This window comes from Boleophthalmus pectinirostris, unplaced genomic scaffold (genome assembly GCF_026225935.1).
Source record: "Boleophthalmus pectinirostris isolate CB_2022bp ecotype Guang Dong unplaced genomic scaffold, ASM2622593v1 HiC_scaffold_21, whole genome shotgun sequence".
In the NCBI taxonomy this organism is placed as follows: Eukaryota; Metazoa; Chordata; class Actinopteri; order Gobiiformes; family Gobiidae; genus Boleophthalmus; species Boleophthalmus pectinirostris.
The window spans coordinates 3635112-3649862 of NW_026571175.1; the positions used below are offsets into that span (position 1 = coordinate 3635112).

The 14751-nt window shown below is 41.6% G+C and overlaps 1 protein-coding gene across 3 annotated transcripts in view; it reads right to left on the reverse strand.

Moving 5' to 3' along the window:
* Positions 1–14751, reverse strand: part of map7d1b (MAP7 domain containing 1b) — an 80430-nt gene that overhangs the window by 8145 nt on the left and 57534 nt on the right. For 2 of the 3 annotated variants that reach the window (XM_055157159.1, XM_055157158.1), the window contains 5 exons: positions 10272–10391; positions 10025–10137; positions 8291–8436; positions 6348–6601; positions 4348–4834 (listed from right to left, as the gene is read on the reverse strand). In XM_055157159.1, the coding sequence (XP_055013134.1) occupies positions 4479–4834; positions 6348–6601; positions 8291–8436; positions 10025–10137; positions 10272–10391 (989 nt within the window). In that variant the 3' untranslated portion in view covers positions 4348–4478. Of the gene's footprint in view, positions 1–3263; positions 3433–4342; positions 4835–6347; positions 6602–8290; positions 8437–10024; positions 10138–10271; positions 10392–14751 lie in introns of those variants that run through there. The other variant, XM_055157160.1, reaches the window with a different exon arrangement.

The window sequence follows — 14751 nt, forward strand, 5'->3', positions numbered from 1 at the left end:
CCTTTTGAAATCCAGAGCTCAGGATCACGGCTCATTTTACACTAACAAAAGAATCCCTGTGTATTTCAGAACACGTTTGTAGACGTCCAAACTGCAGGGTTACGGGATATTTAGTTTTTCACGCAGGACACGCCACGACTGAAGCCATAATTAATCTGTCAATCAATCTGTGCACCTCCGATCAACACAAACACACACACACCACATTCATACTAAGCAATGTGGGTGAAGTGTCTTGCTTAAAGACCAGACGACAAAATGACAAAATTATGATTGTATTTCTTTCTTTCCAAATGATCTTTCTTTCTCTGTATTCATTCAAAAAATCCAGTGTTCGTGACATCCTCTAATACCCCCAGATGCTCACTGTGAGGGTTAAATATGCGTTTAAACCCCCCCCTCCCAATAACACACCCAGTCTCTTCCCCCACGGTCCCCCCATCTCTCGTTCTCTCCCCTCTTCTGCATTTCACACTCCTCTGCCCCCCCGAGTTCCCCCCCCCCCCCTCTGATCCACCTCTCTCTTTCTTTCTCCATCCTCCTTCTCTTTCTTTTCTCTGCTGCTGCTGCCTCCTCTCTCCTCCTCCTCCTCCTCCCACGGTCCCCCTCTCTCCTCTCTGACACCCCCCTCTCCCTTCCCTCCGGTCCCCTCGCTCTGTGTTAATCCCACAGATGGTAAAAGGCTTAAATATAAAAGGCTCCTGTGGTTTTATTGGAGCTCTAAAGTGTCTGAACTCACATTAAACACAGAGTCAACACTGATTATGGGGGACAGGATGCCCACAATCCTTTGCATGTAAACACAGAGTACTAACTCCTCTATGGGACAGACCACTCTGCTTAATGGGAGCCACAACCAGGTCATTTAACCTCTATTTTAATCTTTATTGATTTCAGTGATCAGAAAAGCATAACTGTGATAACTCAGTCTAGTATGAAATATTGATTATGTGTTCCCAAGTGCAACTGAATACTCATCAGCTGTGGAAAAGTTGGAAAGAATAATACTTTATCATTTTAGTTTATGATAAGATAAGATAAGATAATCCTTTATTGTCTCCCATGGGAGAAATTTGTCTTGGGACAGGGGGTAACATGCTTTATCAAAAAACAGGACAACACAACACAAAGCAGAACATAAACAAACACCGTAGAACAGAATAAATATGAGACCAAGTATGACCACGAATGATGCACCAACAGAACCTTTAAATTATTCTTAACAGGCAAGCCCTTGTATTCTTGTATTCTATTAATTATTGCACATTCCCTAAGCCTATGTGCAGTTTTAGTTATTGCACATTCCCCTTGAGCCTCAGTGCAGTTTTAATTGCACATTCCCTAAGCCTTCTATAATTATTTTTTAACTGGCATCAACTCAAACTGACTGTGAAGAACATGGGTTGGATCATTGATCACCTTCCTGCCGAGCTTCCTAACAATCTCCTCAAAAATGTGCTGAAGTGAGCTTGGGGCCACTCCTATTATTTTACCCACTCTTTTAGTCAAGGTAAAAATCTGTGATTTAAGTTTGACTGACAGGTTACCAAACCATGTTGACAGGCCATGGCGTAAAATAGATTCCATGCATGCTTTGTAAAACAACAGCATTACATTGGTGTTCACTCCATGTGACCTAAGCCGACTTAAAAAATAAGAGACGCTGGCTGATTCTGATGATCATCCCAATGGCAATGACTGATGGTGGACTATAGAAAAAGAAGCCATTCTATACATTCTGTACATTCTCTAATGTCAGACATACATTTAGGACAACTGCAGGTCAGGACCCTAAAGACCAAACCTCCTGGTCAAACCCTGTCAGGTCAGAAGTTTAGCAGGGCCGGCCCTGGTTAGGACTTGGATGGGAGACCTCTAGAATACCAGATGCCAATGCAAAAACTGTTCTTGTATCCTTAGGCAAGACACTTGACCCATGGTGTGGAGGGAATGAAAAAGGCACCAAATTGTAAAGCCAGTGGAAAAAGCGCTACAGTGACTAGTGAGAGTAATACATTATTATTATAATTAATACGAACATAGTTTGTTATTGCTATGCAAAGTATCAGCCTGTAACTGTCAACTTTTGTCTAGTTCATGTAGTAATTCATCTAGAGGTGGGACATTAATGCACTAATTATAATTAATTAATTAATTAGAAAGAAAATAATGTGTTAATACTTTTAATGCATTATTTTCTTCATAATTTATCGCAGTTTGCCAAACAACGCAGAATGTTTATCAGTGCACCATGTCGTGGTACGACTATTATACTGACACACACAGATCCATCTACAACAGCGGAGCATGAAAGCCTCTGAGTCTGCTGGATGGTACGTTTTACTTTTACTTTTACTATGACATTGCATTTTACTATTAAAAAACAACCTGATGGAAGTATTGACAAAGACGTTGCTAATTGCAAACTGTGCAGAAAAGAGTTTCATAACACAGAAGCACCTCAACTCTACGACACTATTTAAATGCAAAACATGTGACAGCGAGAACAGAAACTGCTGGAGCTGCTGGTGGGAGCAGTTCTGGTCTGAGTAGGAGGTGTCAGCAGCACAAACTCCAACAAATGACGGGCTTCAGGAAGAAAATGAGTAAGTCAACATCGTACGTACTTTCAGAAGGGCACAACTTACAATAAATAGCACTTTAACTTTAGTCTCTTCAGTTTTGGACTGGGACCTTTGTCTACTATTTTGAAATGAAATTAAATGTATTTTTATTTAGTTTTTTCAAGACATTTTTCCAGACATTAAAAGAGCTTGAGTTTAAAAGTGTCTTTGTGTAATATTTGATGAAGTCGTCCACTAAAATTCATTTACATAAAATAAATGTTGCTTTTGGGGCAAGTATTGTTATGCGATTAACTGAGATTAATTCATTACAAAGCCTGTAATTACTTAGATTATTTTTTAAATCAAGTCCCACCCCTAAATTAATCTGACCAACACTGAATATGCATTAGCAGTATAAAACAGTTTGGGGTTTAAATAGAGAACATACAAAGTTTAGTGCAGCAGTAGCAGCAGCTCTCATGCCTCTGGAGTAAAGTGACTCTTTTAAATGTGCCTACGTCACTGTGGCTCCAGATGTTAATTCCAGGTTACTTTCTTCTCCCTCCCTCCTTTTAATCTCTTTTTACATCTGTCTGCTCTTCCCCCTGTCTCTCCTCTTTCTCTGTTCTCCCTCTGTCTCCCCCTTCCTTCTCTTGCTCTCCTCCTTCTCCTTTCTCTGTAGTTAGTGAGTCTTACCTGTTTTTGCATCCGTTCGTTCTCCTCCTTCTCTTTCTTCTCTCTCTCCTCCCTCTCTCTCTCCTCCGCCTCATCTCTCAGTCTCTGCTGTTCAGCCATGAATCGCGCCTCTTCCTCTCTTCTTTTTCTCTCCTCTGCCTCCCGAGCTGCAGCCTCCTCTCGCAAAATCCTACAACAAAAAACAAGTTTATTCACAAAAAGTTAACCAAAACATGACTCTATGATCACTACTCTGAGCTGAAAACATTTGAATGTGTGCAAATGATTATATATGATATCTTACACAGGCCTATTAACACTGTTGGGTAAGTGACTTTAAAACTGTAATGTGTTATTTATTACTTGTTACTGTCATTTCAAAGTAATTCATTACATTACAATATTACTGCATTTAAAATGTAAGGCATTACATTACTATTGCATTACTTTAAGTTACTCTCACCAAAATAATTGAAGATGCTGAAATTTTGCTCTGTATATGAACTGAACCAGGACTAAACCAAAACTAAACCAGAGCTGAACCCGGGCTGAACCAGGACTAAACCAGGACTAAACCAGGACTGACCTAGGTTTAAACCAGGACTGAACCGAGGACTAAACCTGGACTAAACTAGGACTAAACCAGAGCTGAACCAGACTAAACCAGAACCAAACCAGGACTAATCTTGGACTAGAACTTGGAATCTAGGACTGCCCCTGAGAGAACCCTGAGTCCATGGAACAGGGTGTCTACAAGGCGCGATTGGGCGTCAGTTGCGATTCGCCCCGTGGAGCACGGAGTTCTGCGCCCGTCATTTCGCCCGTGGTTACCAGATGGTCCACGCAGGCGCATCTCCGGCGTTTCAACCGCTGCTGATTTCATGGTGATTTTAGCAAATTATTATGAAGAAAACCGAAAAACCCACCATTTCAATCCAGGTTAAAAAAGCATTGTAGTAAAACATTAAATTTTTTTCCCTGTAATGCCGAACATTACTGCGTTTCAGCAAAAAGCAATGCATTACAGTAATTTGTTACTTTTATAACACGTTACTCCCAACACTGACTATTAATAACGTGCTATGGTGTTTTCCTCTGACCTGTTCCTGTGCTCCTGCTCCAGTCTCTCCTGCTCCTCTCTCTCCCTCTGCTCTCGCGCCTGCCTCCTCTTCTCCGCCAGGGCCCGGGCAGCCTCCTCTGGGTCGTTAGTGCCCGCGCTTGGCCTGCCCGTGCCCGTCACAGGGGCAGGAGCTGGGGTAGAGGGAGCAGGAGCAGGGGTAGAGGGGGCAGGAGTAGACGGGGCGGATGGGGCGGCGGCCTGGGGGGTACTGGGGAGGGCAGGAGGGGGGGTAGACCTGGGTACTTCACTGGGAGGAGAGGGGGCATCCTGGGCAGAGACAGACGGGGTGGACGGGGCAGTGGAGGGGGCAGTTGCTGGAGTAGTAGCTGGAGTAGTGGCTGGAGTAGTTGAAGGGGTAGTAGCAGGGGTAGTTGAGGGGGTAGTGGGGGTAGAATTGGAGGTGATTGGGGACTAGAGGAGGGAGGGGTCACTGGGGCAGATGATACAACGATAGCAGGAACTTTAGCAGCATCTGAAACACAGAAAGACAAGAATTTTTTCAAATATTAAAATGTATTAACTTGTATTCAGCTCGTTTACTTTACTCACAGCTACAAATTTGTGGTAATGATTGTGGTAAAGTAACAGTTACTTTCAGGGCGAATAAAGCACATTACTTGTCTAAGGTCAACTTGAATGAGGCGAGTAACTTCAACAGTCATGTATTATTGCCAATAGGGGGCGCCGTCAAGTGCATTTCTTCAGGGACGATGAGCATATCAAGAAAATAGAAGAACTGTAAACATTCAAACTGGATACACGTGGAGATTGAAGACCTAACTGAGCTGGAGGTGTATAATTTTCATAAACTGGTAATTTTGCCAAAAAATCGAGGCCTAACAAAATGACACCCCTTTCTGTCTGTAGTTACTGTCTGTAAAGTATACATTTTCACATAGTATGATAGCTACACACACGCACACACACCTACACTCAAATGCACACTCCCTCTTGCACACAGCGTGAACGTCAGTGAGGAGCATCACAGCAACAATTTACAGAGTATCTCCTGGGTAACACAGGTACTCTTGTTTTTCTTCCAGCATTTTTGACACGTCAGTGCGAAGGCCTTGGTTGAGCTGACATGGAATGACCAAGCTTTATTATTTTATTGTTAAACATGTTACGATGTGTTTTGAACTTAAACTGAACAAAAGTTTTGCTACATTTTTTTCAGAGACTAATAAATATTCAAATCCTTGTACTTGATGCAGATCTAAATGTCATTATTGTAGAATAGAACCTGTTTGTACACTAACTTGTGCACAGAAGTAACATTTACTTGCTCATTTCAAGGCAATCGGTTTCCATGGTTTTACCAAGTAAGATGAACTTACTCTTAAAGTAAAGGTTACTACATATTTCAGATTTGAGGAACTGATTGATTTGTTGGCACAGTTTCACAACATGAGTTCTATGAATGAAAACTAAAGTTCACTTCACTTGCTGTGCCTGGTTAGATAAAAGAGAAACTTTCTGTACACTACACCGAGGAATTACTTTTAAGCTCAACTCCATTTTAGTCAGATTTTTCAAGGCAATCAGTTTTCTAGATTTTTTTCAAGTAACATTTACTTATTAGAGTTTACAGTGCATTTTAAAGACAATATGTAACTTTCTGAAGGTGGCATGTCACCTCCATGATTCCATGGAAATAAGAAGTTAAAAACATTCTCCATGGAGATAGGTTTGAAGAGGTCTAGAAATGTATCAAACTAATATGACAAAAGTAATTCTGTACTTTTGTGGGTAACGTTACACTGTGTGCTGTTGTTTGGAAGTTTATATTTTAGTTTTATTCATTTCTTTTTCAGCATCTTTTATTATAAACATTTGACTCTATATTCTAATTTTGCATAACAACATTTACAATTTTTTCAAAGTGTTGTTGTCTACCCGCCTATTACATTATAACATAATAAAAAAGCAGAATATAGAATCATTTCTTGGTCATAACCTGATGCAGTTCCCATGGTAACACTCACCCTTCGTCTCCTCGGTGACGGGACTCTGTTGCCGTGGTTTCGCCTCCACCTCTGTCTCCACGGCGACCGCAGAGACCGTGGTCTGGACTCGGGCTGGGGTCTGGGATCGTTTGGGTCTGGTTTTGGTCCCAGAGGAGGGCGGGGTCTTCTTACCCGGGCCGGTCTTAGAGGAGGAAGATGATTGGACGAGAGGCGAGAGGGGGCGGGACTTAGGAGGAGCAGGAGACGGAGGGCGTTTTTTAGGTTTAGAGGCGCTGGAAGAGAGAAGAGGAAATTACACTTAAATATGCAAAGTTTAAAATAAAATAAAAATAAAATGAAAAAAGACACAAGAGAGATGAGACCGTAAGATCTGAATGAGTCAAGTGTCAATGACAGAGCCCCAGAATATGTTTTTAGTCGGCTAAACCTTTACGAAAATAAAAAGATGAGCTGAAGATGCACTTTTTAAACTTTTCTGGTAAAGTGTCTGCCAACTCCTTTTTTAGTGTTATTGCTTTGTCTGGAATGTTTCACAGTATGGCATTAAGAGTGAATTTTACATGAGCCCCATGAAGTGTTTTATTCTGGGCCTCCACTTAAGACTGCTCTAAAAGGAGCGTGCACTTTGTTGATTTTGGCCTGATACTGTTTTGGGAAAGAGGTGCCCTATGGACCTGTTCTGGTGAAAGGTCCACTTGTACCAGAATAAAAGCAAGATAAAAACAGGCTGCACTCACGCCTCATAGCAAGAAGGTTGTGGGTTTGACTCAAGGGTATTTCTGTGTGGCACTTACATATTTTTCCTGTGTCTGGGTGGGTTTTCTCTCTCTGGTTCCCCCCATCAACCCAAAATTCAATTCAATCTTTATTATGAACACATAATATCTGGTTCATAGTATTAAAAAGAAAGAAAATAGTAAGAATAAAAATTGAAATACAGTGCATGTTATAATGTTATAATGCATAATCCTCCAGCTAAAGCAGACCTGACAAAGACTAACTCAAGATCTGCAGTGTGGTGCTCTCTGCTCCAGAGAAGATGCCCCACAGACACTGAAGGATGGGTCAAATGCAGAGGACAAATTTCCCTAAGGGGACAATAAAGTGTACCTAACCTTACCTTAAGATAGATATGTTTAATGCCATACTGTGTGGATCGTTCCAATCAAAGCAATAACATTACATCTATACTTCGCTTTTTCTCAGGTCAGTTATGTAGAGTTAATGTTGACAATGGATGGAGCGTGAGATGGACAGGAGGATCAGTGCAGCTTCTGCAGTGATGCGGTCGCGGTATTGGGCCATTGTGGTGAAGAGGAGCTCAGCCAAAAGGAGAAGCTCTTGATTTACCAGTCAATCTACGTTCCTCCCCTCACCTCTGGTCATGAGCTCTGGGTAATGACTGAAAGGACGATATCGCGGAATCAAGCGCTCGAAATGAGTTTCTTTCGCAGGGTGGTTGGGCGCTCCCTTAGAGATAGGGTGAGGAGCTCAGTCACATGGGAGGAGCTCAGAGTAGAGCCGCTGCTCCTCCACGTTGAGAGGAGCCGGTTGAGGTGGCTTGGGCATCTGTGGGAGGTGTTCCGGGCACGTCCCACCGGGAGGAGGCCTTGGGAAAGACCCAGGACACGCTGGAGGGACTATGTCTCTCAGCTGGCCTGGGCACGCCTCGGGATCCCCCGGAAGAGCTGGAGGAAGTGTGTGTGGAGAGGGAAGTCTGGGAGACCCTTCTCAGACTGCTGCCCCCACGACCCGACCCCAGATAAGCGGAAGAAAATGGATGAATGGATGTTGACAATATTATTATCTATACTTTTAATATTAGTCTGTTTTAAACATAGTTAAGTTCAGTGTCCAGGAGTGGTCTATGAGGTCTATGAAATCAAAGGTTTCGATTCAAAAATGCTATAATATACTTTTTGTTAGACTCAACTACATTTCCCACGATCCCTGCTCTGTACCTGCCGTCTGGTCGACTCCTCTGATTGATTGTTGCCGTGGGTGATGGCGTCTGTCTCTTCTTCTGTGTTCTTTCTTTAGACAGAGCATTCTTCTCTTTCTCGTTCTCTCGCTCTTTATCCTTCTTTTCTTTTTTCTTCTTTTCCACCTGAAACATAAAACAGAACTATTTTAACTGGAGGCGTGTAACAGATCTGTCAAAACTATTTTTAATACTTAAACCGACACTTAAAGTAAAATAATCTGTTTCTTTGGGTTAAAGTTAGCAGAGGGAGTTCCCCGACTGAGCCTGGAGCACACCAAAACAGAACCCAGGATATATTTAACTTTGTGAAATGTAAGAGGCAAAAATGTGTGAGTAATGTTAGTGTTAGGTGTGTATAATAATGGACGATGAGTGAGACACAGTCAGTATGTTACCGGCTGTTCTTTGGTATGTTTCATGTCATATGATGTCATACTTTAAAACCACTCAGGGAGATCTCACATGTTACTGCGCTCTGTGAAGCAGCTCCAGAGGCACTAGATTTGGTCTTCAGTTTGGTCAGTTCTTGTTCACATGCAACAGGCTTCAGGTGAACAGAGTGGATACACACACATGCATGTACTTTCCTGGTGCTACATACAGTATATATGTCATTCAATTTTTTACTGATTTCCAATCATCGACCTGAACTAGAGGCACTGTTTAAACACACTGAACATTTACCAGAGTCTTTACCTGACTGGACTTGTCTCTGTGTACTGTGTTGTCTGAGTGAGGGGAAAGTGTTTACCAAGGTGGACTTGTCTCAGTGTAGTCTGAGTGAGGGGACAGTCTTTATCAGTGTAGTCTGAGTGAGGGGACAGTCTTTATCGGTGTGGACTTGTCTCAGTGTAGTATGAGTGAGGGGACAGTTTTTATTGATGTAGTATGAGTGAGGGGACAGTTTTTATCAGTGTAGTCTGAGTGAGGGGACAGTCTTTATCAGTGTAGTCTGAGTGAGGGGACAGTCTTTATCGGTGTGGACTTGTCTCAGTGTAGTCTGAGTGAGGGAACAGTCTTTGTCAGTGTAGTCTGAGTGAGGGAACAGTCTTTATCAGTGTAGTGTGAGTGAGGGGACAGTTTTTATCGGAGTGGACTTGTCTCGCTGTAGTCTGCATGAGGGGACAGTGTTTTTCGGTGTAGTCTGAGTGAGGGGACAGTCTTTTTCGGTGTAGTCTGAGTGAGGGGACAGTCTTTGTCAGTGTAGTCTGAGTGAGGGGACAGTCTTTTTCGGTGTAGTCTGAGTGAGGGGACCGTCTTTTTCGGTGTAGTCTGAGTGAGGGGACCGTCTTTTTCGGTGTAGTCTGAGTGAGGGGACAGTCTTTGTCAGTGTAGTCTGAGTGAGGGGACAGTCTTTTTCGGTGTAGTCTGAGTGAGGGGACAGTCTTTTTCAGTGTAGTCTGAGTGAGGGGACAGTCTTTTTCGGTGTAGTCTGAGTGAGGGACAGTCTTTTTCGGTGTAGTCTGAGTGAGGGGACAGTCTTTGTCAGTGTAGTATGAGTGAGGGGACAGTCTTTTTCGGTGTAGTCTGAGTGAGGGGACCGTCTTTTTCGGTGTAGTCTGAGTGAGGGGACAGTCTTTGTCAGTGTAGTCTGAGTGAGGGGACAGTCTTTTTCAGTGTAGTCTGAGTGAGGGGACCAGTCTTTTTCGGTGTAGTCTGAGTGAGGGGACCGTCTTTTTCGGTGTAGTCTGAGTGAGGAGTCAGTGTTTACCGGGGTGGAGTATCTCTGTCTCTGTGGTCTCTGGGTGATGTCTGGAGTTGAGGCTGAGGACATTCTCCATCTCTCTGCACTGTTCTGATGAGAGCAGCTCAGAGGACTGCACGCTGTACACACACAAAAACAGCACACAGATTAGACAGACAGACCGAGAAATTAAAAAGATAGATAGACAGATAGATAAATAGACAGATCGACAGGATGGACAGATTCTACAGTTTTTCCCTCGTTTGTCACTCACAGTCGTTGGTGTTGTTGAGCAGCGTGGCGGCGCTCCGGCTCTTCTTCAGAAAGGACAGTGTCGGCGTCATGAGTCTCTCCACGATTTTGCTCTCCCACGGGCTGAGGCGCAGGCTGCGGGCTGACACAAGAGGGCGCCATCAGCATCAGCACATACACAAGAACTACACACGTTTAAACAGGGCTTGGCAGGACTGGAGATTTTACACCAACAAGAACTTTAAGTATAACACCTGCTTGTTTTCATGGCGACGTTATGGCTTTGGCTGGATTAGAATGTTCCACAGTGCAGCATTAAACCTACCCATCTACACAAGTACAACCAAATTGACACTATCAGTTCAAGGTGCAGGTCAGATCTGTGGAGAAATGAGCCCATTCACAGTAAGAATACATGTTTTTCCCAAGTATTTTTGAGCAACAATACCTGTAATTGAAGGAATGCAATACAAGTTTAATACCATGTGTGGGGCATTCTATTTAGGCAAAGCAATACTATCTCCTAGGAGACAAGCAGGCAACCAGAAAAGTTACATAACAGAGCTTTAACTGGGAATATTCATCTTGTTTTTGATTTGAATTTACTTTTTTCAGTTGTTGTTTTCTTATTTCTAAGTTACCTGCAAGTGGAGTAAGTTTTATTTGACTCCACTGACTCTAAATATGTTTTTTAAAGTTCATCTAGACTAAACATATCTACAAAGATCCAAATGAATCAAAAGAAGAAGATTCATTTCCTGTATTTTACTTTTCCATTTTAGGCAGTGCAGTTAAAAGTCAGACTGCACCAGATCACACACACAGACTGTGTTCACATTTACACAAACACCATTCACACTGGGACTAAACCAGTAACTAAACCAAGACTAAACCAGGACTAGACCAGGACTAAACCAGGACTAAACCAGGACTAAACTGGGACTAAACCAGGACTAGACCAGGAACTAAACCAGGACTAAACCAAGAACTAAACTAGACCAGGACTAAACCAGGAACTAAACCAGAACTAGACCAGGACTAGACCAGGACTAAAAGCAGGAACTAAACCATAACTAAACCAGGACTAGACCACGACTAAACCAAGAACTAAACCAGGACTAAACTAGGACTAGACCAGGACTAAACCGGGACTAGACCAGGACTAAACCAGGAACTAAACCAGGACTAGACCAGGAACGGAACCAGGACTAGACCAGGACTAAACTAAGAACTATATCAGGAACTAAACCAGGACTAAACCTGAACTAAACCTGGACTACAATAGGACCAAATCAGGAACTAAACCAGGACTAAATCTGAACTAAACCTGGACTAGGATGGGACCAAACCTGGAATTAAACAGGACTAGACCAGAAACTAAACCAGGACTAGACCAGGATTAAACCAGGAACTAAACAAGGACTAAACTGGGACTAAACCTGAAATAAACCTTGACTAGAATGAGACCAAACCAGGAACTAAACCAGGACTAAACCTGAACTAAACCAGAACTAGACCAGGACAAGACCAGAAACTAAACCAGGACTAGACCAGGACTAAACCAAAAACCATCCCAGGACTAAATCTGAACTAAACTTGGACTAGGATGGGACCAAACCAGGAACTAAACCAGGACTAGACCAGTAGTAGACCAGAACTAAACCAGGACTAAACCAGGAACTAAACCAGAACTAAAGCACAAACTAAACCAGGACTAGACCAGAATTAAACCAGGATTAAATCAGGACTTGACTAGGACTACACCAGGATTAGAATGGGATCAAAGTCTACATCAGAATTAGCACTGACTCCGACTAGAACCACACAAGTATGAGTCTGGTGTCTGGTTAAAATGAAGAGGTCACGAGCTAAAATTACAATCTCCCCACATTTGGTCTTTTGGTTGTGTTCATGCCAAACCCTGGATAAAATAAAAACATAACACAGACAATTTAAAAACACAGAAATCATGAGTTCTGGTCATTCATGGGAAAAATCTGTTGCAGTTTGTTGCACCAAAATCCGCCAAAAAAGTTAATTATTAAAATAAATATTGGGACAACTTTTTCCACCAATGTTCACTGTTTAGGACACACCTGCAAACAGATCAAGGATGTGTTCACACTTACACACACCACGTGAAGACAAGGACTAAACCAGGAATAAACCAGGAATAAACCAGGATTAAACCAGGACTAAAACAGGACTAAACCAGGAATAAACCAAGACTAAACCAGGACTGATCCAGGAATAAACCAAGACTAAACCAGGACTAAAACAGGATTAAACTGGGACTAATCCAGTACTAAACCAGGACTAAGGCAGAACTAAACCAGAACTAATCCAGGACTAAACAAGGATTAAACCAGGACTAAACCAGAACTAATCCAATACTACACCAGGACTAAACCAGGATTAAACCAGGACTAAACCAGGACTAAACCAGGATTAAACCATGACTAAACAAGAATTAAACCAGGAATAAACCAGGACTAAACGAGGACTAGGACAGCACCAAAACATGACTATACCAGAACTAAACCAGGAAAAGAACAGGACTAGACTAGAATAGGATTAAACCAGGACTAAACCAGGAATAAACCAGGATTAAACCAGGACTAAAACAGGATTAAACCAGGACTAAACAAGGATTAAACCAGGACTAAACCAGGACTAAACCAGAACTAATCCAGTACTAAACCAGGACTAAACCAGGATTAAACCAGGACTAAACCAGGACTAAACCAGGATTAAACCATGACTAAACAAGAATTAAACCAGGAATAAACCAGGATTAAACCAGGACTAAACCAGGACTAAACCAGGATTAAACCATGACTAAACAAGAATTAAACCAGGAATAAACCAGGACTAAACGAGGACTAAACCAGGACAGCACCAAAACATGACTATACCAGAACTAAACCGGGAATAGAAAAGGACTAGACTAGAGTAGGATTAAACCAGGACTAAACCATAATTGCTCAGGACTAAACCGGGAACTAAACCAGGTCTAGAACAGAACTAAACCAACATCAGGACCAAAACCAGGACAAGTGTGAACGCAGCCAAAAGACACTTTATGAGTGACATGACATAAATCGAATTGATTTACAACAGACAAAACATACAGTGATTTCATAGATACATTTTGTGTGTGTCTGCCTCGTGATTAAAAATACAAAACTCAAAAAAGCCAAATCAGACACAGACAGATGTGTACCAAAATAATGAGATGAAGAAAGTGAAAAATACCCTTAAACCACAGATGACTAAAGCCACTTGGTGTTAACCTGGATTAGTCTAAAGTGTTTCTGAAATATATCATTATAACACATAAAGTTAAAGTTGAACCATGTAACTTTTGTTGTTGTTGAGATCAATTCAAATATATACATTTCACAATTCAGTTTACAATTCTGACCTCACATTTTTTTATTTATTTGATTTTGTATTTGTGTTTCTATTCTAGTACTGCTTTCTGGAACTGTAAGAGATGTAACTCACCAATAAAAACTCTTTTTCGTCAAATCCAAATGTGAACACTTGGAAAACAAATCTCACAAGATCATTTTTCTCATGTGTGCACGATCTTGTGGCAATTTTGTCTCTCAAGATCTTGTCCCATCCCTGGTTTTTAATGCTCAAAAATACCTTGAAAATAACATGTATTCATACTCTGAGCAGAGTCGCCTCTCCACAGATCTTACAAGTAACTTTGCCTGATGATGTCATGGAGTTGCCTCCATGAAGAAAGATAAGTCATACTGTGGAACATTTCATTTTCAAAATTATATGAAGTTAATGTTAAGCAAACAGTTTTTGTTGTTGTTTTGCATAAAAAAAAAAACAACAACAGTAATTCTCTGCCAAATAGAGGTTATTCATATGCAGTAGAAGTACTCTCTTACTCAGATGCAGTAGTAGTACTCTCTTACTCAGATGCAGTAGTAGTAGTTTCTTATTCAGATGCAGTAGTAGTAACGTCTTACTCAGATGCAGTAGTACTTTCTTACTTAGATGCAGTAGTAGTACTGTCTTACTCAGATGCAGTAGTAGTAGTTTCTTATTCAGATGCAGTAGTAGTAACGTCTTACTTAGATGCAGTAGTAGTACTGTCTTACTCAGATGCAGTAGTAGTAGTTTCTTATTCAGATGCAGTAGTAGTAACGTCTTACTTAGATGCAGTAGCAGTAGTCTCTTACTTAGATGCAGTAGTAGTAGTGTCTTACTCAGATGCAGTGAGTACACTCTTACTCAGATGCAGTAGTAGTAGTGTCTTACTCAGATGCAGTAGTAGTAGTTTTTTACTCAGATGCAATAGTAGTGTCTTACTCAGATGCAGTAGTAGTAGTTTTTTACTCAGATGCAGAAGTAGTAGTTTTTTACTCAGATGCAGTAGTAGTAGTGTCTTACTCAGATGCAGTAGTAGTAGTTTTTTACTCAGATGCAGTAGTAGTAGTTTTTTACTCAGATGCAGTAGTAGTAGTGTCTTACTCAGA